We start from the raw sequence: 9,240 nt of genomic DNA, 5'->3' as shown, positions 1-9,240 counted from the left end.
ATGCCAGTGTGTTACAGTGAGGGGTGTGGGGTATAACAGTGTGTGACAGTGAGGGGTGTGGGGTATACCAGTGTGTTACAGTGAGGGGTGTGGGGTATACCAGGGTGTTACAGTGAGGGGTGTGGGGTATATCAGCGTGTTACAGTGATGGCGTTGGGGTGTAGATGTAGTAATGTTGGATTTGCTCTGGTTTCCCCTCCAGCTGTGTGAATTCCACAGCAGTGACAGTGCGATGTGGTACAGTAGCTGCAGTCGGTGAGTTTGCTGTCACTTACCTGGTGCAGGGGGAGGTCGATATGCTCGAACAAGGCTCGCACAGCTGCCTGCAGCTCAAAGAAAAGTCGGGGCTTTGTAACTGTGGCCTCTCCTCCACCACTGAGCCCCTCCTGTTCCGATAGACTCCTCATCCACTCCCAGTCCTCTCTGCAGTCAATAAACCATTCATGAGCCAGAGATTTCACTCAAGGTTGAAATATTTACAAGACAAGACCCTTCTGCCCCTCCAGCCTATATTGGCTCTTTAAAAGAGCTGTGCATTCGGGCCCACTCCTCTGCTCCCTCACCCTGCACCTGCAAATGTCTCCATTTAGTTTCTTTCTTCAAATCCACTTTATAAGTTCCTCTTGAATCTTCTTCCACTGTCTATTCTGCCTGTGTATTCCCAATCACAACATCTCAGTCAACTAACCAACCCCTCTGTGTCCCTCTGGCTGTTTTCTGATTACCTTCAATATGTCCTTCAGCCAGATGAATCATTATTTACTCAACTCTAGAGGATCATGATCTATACAGGGACTCCCTGAGCATGGTGTTTGGGGCATGGATTGTACTGGGAATCCCCGGGGGACAGTCTGTTTTGGGAATCCCTGGGGTGAAGACCCTCCCTGTTTGTCATTCTTAAATGTTTATTGATCAAGGAGAGAATTTCCTTTTTTTTGACGAAAGAGTGAAGCTGCCTAGGCTGTGGAGAAAGAGAAGGAAGGGATACAATTTAATAAGGATGAAGCTTGCCAAGATTGTTGGCACAAAGTAGCAGGACAGGATGAGATACATCCAAAGATTTTGAAGGAGGTGAGTTTAGAAAATGCTTGGGCCCTGGTCATAATCTGTCAGCCTTCCCTGGACTTGAGTCTGGGGGCTAGGCCTAAGAATGGGGCTGGGGCCAAACAGGTGGAAGGTGCTAGGAGACATACAAATTACAAACACTACACCTTGTTCAAGAAACATTGTTGGGATAATCCCAGCAATTACAAACCAGTCAGTTTATCTGTGGTGTCAGGCAGTTTGTAGAAACAATTATCCAGGATAGAATTAGTAATCTCGTGGAGTATGGTGGGTTGATTAGGAAGAGTCAGCACGGATTGCTAAAGGGTGACTCATATTTAACTAACTCACTGGAGGCTTTTGAAGAGGTGACAGAGAGGGTCGATGAAGCTAACATTGTTAATGTGGTGTACATGGATTTCCAGGTAGGCCTTTGATACCATGCCACACAATAGGCTTGTGAGGCAAGTGACAGCAGCAACATGGATACAACATTGGCTGAGTAATAGCAAACACTACCAAAAGGATGTGGATGTTTTGAAGAGGGTGCAGAGGACATTCACCGGGATGTTGCCTGGTATGGAGGGTGCTAGCTATGAAGAGAGGTTGAGTAGGTTAGGATTGTTTTCATTAGAAAAAAGGGGATCTGATTGAGGTTTACAAAATCATGAAGGGTATAGACAGGGTGGATAGCAAGAAGCTTTTTCCCAGAGTGGGGGACTCAATTACTAGGGATCACGAGTTCAGGGTGAGAGGGGAAAGGTTTAGAGGAGATATGTGTGGAAAGTTCTTTACACAGAGGGTGGTGGGTGCCTGGAACGTGTTGCCAGTGGAGGTGGTAGAGGCAGGAATGTAGTGTCATTGAGGATGTATCTAGACAGATACATGAATGGGCAGGGAGCAGAGGGATACAGATCCTTAGGAAATAGACAACAGGTTTAGATCGAGGATCTGGATTGGCACAGGCATGGAGGGCTGAAAGGGTTGTTCCTGTTCCAGAATGTTCTTTGTTCTAAACAGGGTAATAGACAATGAATATTTTTTGAGCTGGGGGAAGGTTTGTAGGAAGGACTCCTATCCCAGCAGTCTGTACTTGGATCCTTGCTTTGCTTGAATTTATTAATGATCTGGATCTTGGTGCATGGGGCACGATTTCAGAGTTTGCAAATGGCACTAAATTTGTAAGAATTGTAAACTGTGAGGTGGACAGTGTGGAACTTCAAAAGGACATTGCTAAGTTGGAGTGGGCAGAGAGGGATCAATGCAGGGAGATGTGAGGTGATGCCTTTGGTTGGAAGAACATTGAAACACAATATAAAATCGAGGGGACAATTCAAAAGGCGATGCAGAGCACAGGACCAGGGTGTGTATGTGCACAGAACATTGAAGATAGCAGGGCAGGTGGAGACAGCAGCTTTAATAATAGGGGCATAGTGTACAAGAGGAGGGAGGTGATGTTGAACTTGTTAGACCTTAACTGGAGTATTATATACAGTTGTGGGTGCCACATTACAGGAAAGATGTGTTCCAAAAAAAGAGAGTGCAGAAGTGATTCGCAACAGGAGTGACAGGAATGAGAAACTTCAGCAATGACAGTAGATTGAAGGTGTTGGGATATTTCTCTCAGGAGAGAGGAAGGCTGAGAGGAGATTTGATTGAGGTTTTCAAAATCATGAGCATCAGGACAGAGACAAACGGGAGAGACTATTTCTGCTTATAAAAGGAACAAGAACAAGAGGGTGCAGATTTAAAGTTTTGAAAAGAAACAAGGGGGGAGTAATCAAAATAAAGCTTTTTCACTCAGCGAGTAGTTAAGGCTTGGAATGCACTGCCTGGAAATATGGTGGAGGCAGGTTCAATTGAGACATTCAAGTGGGGCATTGAATGTTATCTGGGTGAAAATAGTGTCCAGGGACATGGGCAAAAGGTAGGAGATTGGTATGAGATAATGATGCTCGCCCCCACAATGGGCCGAATGGTGTCCTTCTGCACTGTAACAATCTTGTGACTCTGTGATTTGCAGAAGGCAGATCTTGGACTCTGAGGAAGATAACGTGAAAATTCTAAAGGACATCGACAGGTTTGCATAAGAGCAAGGTTGGGTTTCATTGAATATAGAGAAATGATTCATCTTGGCAGGAAGATTGATGAGAGAAATATAAAATCCATTAGGAACTAAAGGGAACTTGAATCGGGAGTGGTGAGGTGGAAGGGAAGATGTTATGGGCATGAGTTCCCTAGGGATCACCCATACTTCCTTTCACTCCTCTATTGATTTCCACACTCAATGTTCAGCATGTTGAAATCCTGATCAGGAGCTACTAGCTGTGATGAGCTGATTAGAATCAGGATAACGATGGGTATGTTCCATTCCACACTTTTCCAGAATAATTATCATTAGATTCAACAAAGGCTGTCAATGATTGGGAATAGTAATGAGATTTTTATGTTCTTCCATGGGATCTGTGCATCATCAGTAAGGCCAGCATTTATTGCCCATCCCAATTGTTGTGGAGTTGAGCAGTTTGCTTGGCCATGCCGGAAGGCAGTCCAGAGACAACCACGTTGCTGTGGATCTGCAGTCATAGAGTTATCAAGTAAGGAAACAGACCCTTCAGTCCAACCTGTCCACCCCAGGGAGCTTTTAAATGTTTTTTCTTACCTTAAACCTATGCCACTAGTTTTGAGCTCCCTGACCCCAGGGAAAAGACCTTGGCTATTCACCCTATCCATGCCCTTCATGATTTTATAAACCTCTATACGGTCACCCCTCAGCCTCCGATGCTGCAGGGAAAACAGCCCCAGCCTATTCAGCTTCTCCCTGTAGCTCAAACCCTCCAACTCTGGCAACATCCTTGTAAATCCTTTCTGTATCCTTTCAAGTTTAACAACATCCTTCCTGTAGCAGGAAAACCAGAACTGGAGTCACATGTAGGTCAGATCAGGTAAAGATGGCAGATCTTCTTCCCTGAAGGACATTAGTAAACCAGTTGGATTTTTACAACAATCTACAATGATTTCTGATCATCATTACTAACGACTAGATTTGAACTCCAAATTTATTTCTTGAATTTAAATTCTACCAGATGCTGGGGTGAGATTTGAACTCAAATCCCCAGAGCATTAATCTGGGCCTGTGGATCATTAACCCAGTGACAATATCACTGCCTCCATGGAACAATGATTATGAACCAGAATTGAGGATAAAATTGGAGCAGGATGTATTGCAAGTGAAAATCAGATTCTAGGAGACTTAACTATAGGCAGACAGATAGGAATTGGAGAATGATTATAGGGTCAGAGTCATACGTTGGTGTGAGAAGAGGTGGTAACTTTCTGATGGAAGGTCAGCAAGGATATCCTACCTGGAAACATTGCTGTTGTCACACACCTTCATGTGGCAGAGCATGTTGGGCATCCTGGTTGGGACCATCACCTTGATCTGATTCACAGAACTGCACAGCTTCAAATAACCTAAATACAGCCCAGGACTTAGTCTCCTCTGACTCGTCTTGGAATAGGACAGGACATCCTGCAAGAGATCAACACAGGAACTGCCAGTGATTCATAGCCCAGTCTTTATGTCAGCATTGATTTTAACAAAATGGACAAATGGAAGACTCAGCACATTCCCATTTAAAATTTAAAAATATTTCCGGGGAAAATAAGCTGAATGGTCCAGGCTGAAATATGACGACTGTACAGGGTAATGCAGTAAGAAATAATAGCAGAGGACACAATACATTTCACACTAGGCACCACCTCATCATCTTATACTGGGCTGGCCTATTCCTATTCAGAGGGACAGCACGGAGTTAAGATACAGAGTCAAGCTCCCTCTACACTGTACCCCATCAAACACTCCCAGCACAGGGACAGCAAGAGGCTGGATATAGAGTGAAGCTCTCTCTACGTTGGGGGGTTGGTACAAACCTGGATTGTTATGAGTAACACATCAAGTGCTGTTGGCTCCTCGAGCGTGGACATTGATTTCCTTTGGCTCTGAAACTTGGCGATTTGTATCCACTTGCCAGTGATGAAGGAGCACTGAGTCTCGAGCTCCCGTACTGTTACCAACAGCACATTCCCATGTCGATCCTTGATGGGCTCATAATAAACTCTGCCCAGGTTCTGGGTACCAAGTAATGTCTGCAAGAGTACAGTATGGTGGTGAGCCACAGTCAGATACCTCCATACAGAACACCCAACACACTGTCAGAACACTATCACAGCAGTCAGTATGGACATTACCCACCTGGAGAGACACCAAGCCTTCAGCAAAATCAGGCAGTTAGTAACGTATCCTGCTCCAGAATATCTCACTGGAGTGATGGGACAAGTGGTGGATGGGAGTGATGGGACAAGTGGTGGATCTACTGAGGTCTGCAGCCAGAACCGAGGCTGTACAAGGGGTGAGATGAAAGAGAGGGAGAACAATATGATTTTAAAAAATCCAAAAGAACTACAAATGTTGGGAATCAGAGACAAAAACAGAAATTGCTGGAAAAGCTCAGCTTATCTAGCAGCATCTGTGGAGAGAAATCCAAGTTAGTGTTTCAGGTCCAGTGACCCTTCCTCAATCTGGTGACAGAGGTTTAATACTGAGCAGTCCAAGCTGGCGTTTCTGCAGGATGCTGTGGGACCGGCATCGAGGAAATCACTGAATGCAGTAGGGCATTCTGAAAGGGCTGTACAAACAAAGGTCATGGTTCACATTGGTACCAGTGACACAAGCAGAAAGGACGACGAGGTCCTGGAAGGAGAATTTAGGGAGTAAGGTCGCAGATTGAAAATCACGACTTTAAAAGTTGTAATCTCTGGACTATTCTCAGTTGCATGTACTAATGAGGACATAAATAGGCAAATGGAGTGGATGAATATGTGGCTAAAGAGTTAGTGTGGGGTGGAGGGCTTTGGATTCCTTAGTCACTGGTCTGGGAAGGTGGGACCTGTCCAAGTCAGATGGGTTCCAGCTAAACTGCAATGGGGCCAATATCCTTGTAGATAGATTTCCTAGAGCTGTAACTGGGGGCTTACACTAATTCGGCAAGGGGACAGGATATAGAGGGGGGGTGAAATAGGGAGTGATGCACAGGCAAATGCAGAAGAAAAGCCAAGTCAGTGCATGTACAGTCAAGGTACAAGGACTTATGGCATTTATTTAACACAAGGCATCTAATGATTAAAGCAGATGAGTTCAAGGTGCTGACTGATGCATGAATATTATTGCTGTTACAGAGACATGGTTGATGGTAGGACAGGAACAGAAGCTCAGTATTCCAGGGTAAACGAGAGGGTGATGTTGCAATATTGATGAAGGTATCAATTATATTTCAGAAGAGGCTTTGACTGAGACAGTATGGGTAGATCTTAAAAACAAGGAGATGCGGTCACATTGGGGAATATGACAGACACACATATACAAGAGCTAGGGAGACACAAAGCAGCAGGTAGTTGGGAAAACTCAGAGACGTTTAAAAATAACAGCGTAATATTGGTAAAGAGTAGAAGGTTTAGAGAGAGCAAAATTCCTGAATAAATTACACAGAAGAAGTCCTACAAGAAAGGAGACAGTGTTGGACTTCATTTTAGGGAATGAAATCAGGCAAGTGGGAGATGAGGCAGCTGGGGAATATTTTGGAAATAGTGACCATAATCCAGTAAGCTTTAAAGGAATTATGATTAAGGACAAAGCTGGACCAGAAATAATGGTTCTGAAATGAAGGAAAGTTGGTTTTAAATAAGATAAGACAGGGTCTGATCAAAATAAACTGGGAGCAGGCAAATCCCCATCAGAAAGTGGGAGGCATTGAAAAGGAGAACAGGGAAAGTGTAGGGCCAACATGTCCCTGTAAGGGTGAAGGATGGGACCTACAAATCCAGAGAATCCTGGATATCGAGGGATAGAGAGAATCGGATAAGGAAAATAAAGGAAGAATACGTCAGACACCAAAGGCCGAGAGCAGCAGATATCCGAGCGGAGCATAGAAAGTGCAGGGATTGTTTAAAAACAAATGAGGGGAGCAAAGAGGCAACATGAAAAACCACATTAAAGAAAATCCAAATTTTATAAGTACATTAGCAGCAAGAGAATAACCAGGGAAAGGGTAGGGTCCATTAGAGACCAAAGGGATAAACTCTGGGTGGAGCCAGAAGTCATCGGTGAACCTTTAAATGAGTACTTTGTTTCAGTGTTCTCTGTAGAGAAGAGTGAGGTAGGTATAGATATCAGGGAGGGGGATTGTGATGCACTTGACTGAATTAGCATTGAGAGAGAGGAGATAAATCCCCAAGCCCAGATAAGACGTATCTCTGGGTGCAGTGGGAAGCAAAGGAGGAGAGTGTAGGGGCTCTGACATTATTTTTCAAATCCCCCTTGGACATGGGAGAGGTGGCAGAGGATTGCAGGATTGTAATTCCATTATTCAAGAAGATGGTAAGGACACACCAGGAATACTAGAGGCCAGTGAATCTGACAACTGTAGTAGAGAAATGAATGGTAAACATTCCGAGAGACAGAATTAATCTCCACTTGGAGGAGCAAGGATTAATCAAAAATATTCACAGGCTTTGTCAGGAGGTCATGTCTGACAGTTTTGATTGAATTTTCAAGGAGATGTTTGATGTGTGGATGAGGGTAGTGCAGTTCGATATAGTCTGCATGGACGTCAGGAAGTCTTTTAATAGGATCTTACATGGGAAGCTGGTCAACATTGTAAGAGTCCATTGGATCTGGGTAACTTGGCAAATTGAATCAAAAATTGATAAGAGGCAAAGGGTGCTGGTCAAAGGTTGTTTTGGTGCCTGGAAACCTGTGTCCTGTAGGGTCATTGCTGGGTCCCCTGCTCCTTGTTGTGTACATTATGATCTAGACACAAATTTAGAAAGTCATCAGTATGTTTGCAGAGTAAAGCTCTGTCCCCATCAAATACTCTGTGGACAGGAGTGTCAGATGCACTGATGCTAATGGGCGTTCTTTCCTCTGTCCCGCGTTACTGACCTGCAACTGAGCTGCTGCATTCAACATCTTGTGCCTTGACTGCAGGCCTGAGGAGGGCGAGGTGGAAACAGCGAGATTCTGTCGCAACCATCTGACCTCTTCCCATGTGCAGGACAGCTAGAAGAAAGAAACAGGTTGATTGCTGTCAAAGATATTACAGTACGTTGTCCTGAATGGCACCCCCCCTCCCTCGGTGGTGAGGTGGAGCAACGTCAGAGAATCAGACAGCACCAATGAAGGCCATTCAGCCTTGTCAGTTCTTTGAAATAGCAGTCTCTTTAATCCCTCTGCCCTGCTCTTAGCCTCATCCCTATGCACTTTACTGACCTTTTCCTACTTTTCCTGTGAAGGTTCCTATAGGATTTGCATGCACCATGATTTCAGGCAGTGTGCTCCTGATCACGATAACTCATGGTGTATTCTCATCTCCCTCTCCTGTTCTCTGAATGTGTCTCTCTCCAGTTAGAGAAACTCCTCTCACCGTTTCCCCTTCATGTATTCAAGGCCCCACTTCACTTTTCATGAACAGAGTGCCCTGGCAGGAACCAGCAGTCCACAAATCAGTAAAGGATTCCACTTTGTTTATATTCAAATCATTTATGACCATAACAGACAAATAATGCAGCTCTGCACTTGGTAACCAGGGAGCTGTCTTCAAGGTGGGGTGTGGGGGGCCCTTTCAGGATGGCTACATGAAACTGACACCGCAGGGATCAGTGCCATGGTGATTAGTGCTGGCACCGCCATTATTCACAATGTATTTTTCTCTCTTTTTGGATGTGGTGATTACCGGCTGCACGGCATCTATCGCCCATTCCTCTCTGGTCTCCTCTGCTGGGGAGCTGTCTTCTTGAAATGCTGTAGTCATGTATCTACACCGATGACTCAGACAAAGAGAGTATATATACTATCGCCAAACTAGCAGCTGACACAAAAATTGGTGGAAAGGCAAGTGGTGAGTCTGCAGAGGGATGGAGACTTGTTCAGTGAGTGGGCAAACTCTTGGCAGATGGAATATAATGTAGGGAAATGTGAAGTTGTACAGTTTGGCAGGAAGAATAGAAGAACTGAATATTATTTAAATGGAGAAATACTGCAGAAAGCTGCAGAACAGAGAGACTAGGATATCTTCATCCATGGAGAAAGTGAGGACTGCAGATGCTGGAGATCAGAGCTGAAAATGTGTTGCTGGAAAA

At 44.6% G+C, this 9,240-nt stretch overlaps 1 protein-coding gene across 1 annotated transcript in view; it reads right to left on the bottom strand.

Annotated features, from left to right (window-relative positions):
- The window catches only part of LOC122546823 (ankyrin repeat and fibronectin type-III domain-containing protein 1-like), a gene marked incomplete at its 3' end in the record, with an annotated part of 12,570 nt that extends 3,658 nt beyond the window's left edge, over positions 1-8,912 (bottom strand). Inside the window, exons 1-5 of the mRNA XM_043685446.1 lie at positions 8,835-8,912; positions 8,045-8,161; positions 4,978-5,193; positions 4,410-4,576; positions 276-423 (exon numbers count right to left, since the gene is read on the bottom strand). Of these exons, the coding sequence (XP_043541381.1) occupies positions 276-423; positions 4,410-4,576; positions 4,978-5,193; positions 8,045-8,161; positions 8,835-8,912 (726 nt within the window). The remainder of the gene's footprint in view (positions 1-275; positions 424-4,409; positions 4,577-4,977; positions 5,194-8,044; positions 8,162-8,834) is intronic.
- Positions 8,913-9,240: the final 328 nt, after the last annotated feature.

Source organism: Chiloscyllium plagiosum, unplaced genomic scaffold (assembly GCF_004010195.1).
Source record: "Chiloscyllium plagiosum isolate BGI_BamShark_2017 unplaced genomic scaffold, ASM401019v2 scaf_3828, whole genome shotgun sequence".
NCBI lineage: Eukaryota > Metazoa > Chordata > Chondrichthyes > Orectolobiformes > Hemiscylliidae > Chiloscyllium > Chiloscyllium plagiosum.
The sequence above is the reverse complement of the archived record's forward strand: the minus strand, read 5'-3'. Positions and strand labels throughout refer to the sequence as shown.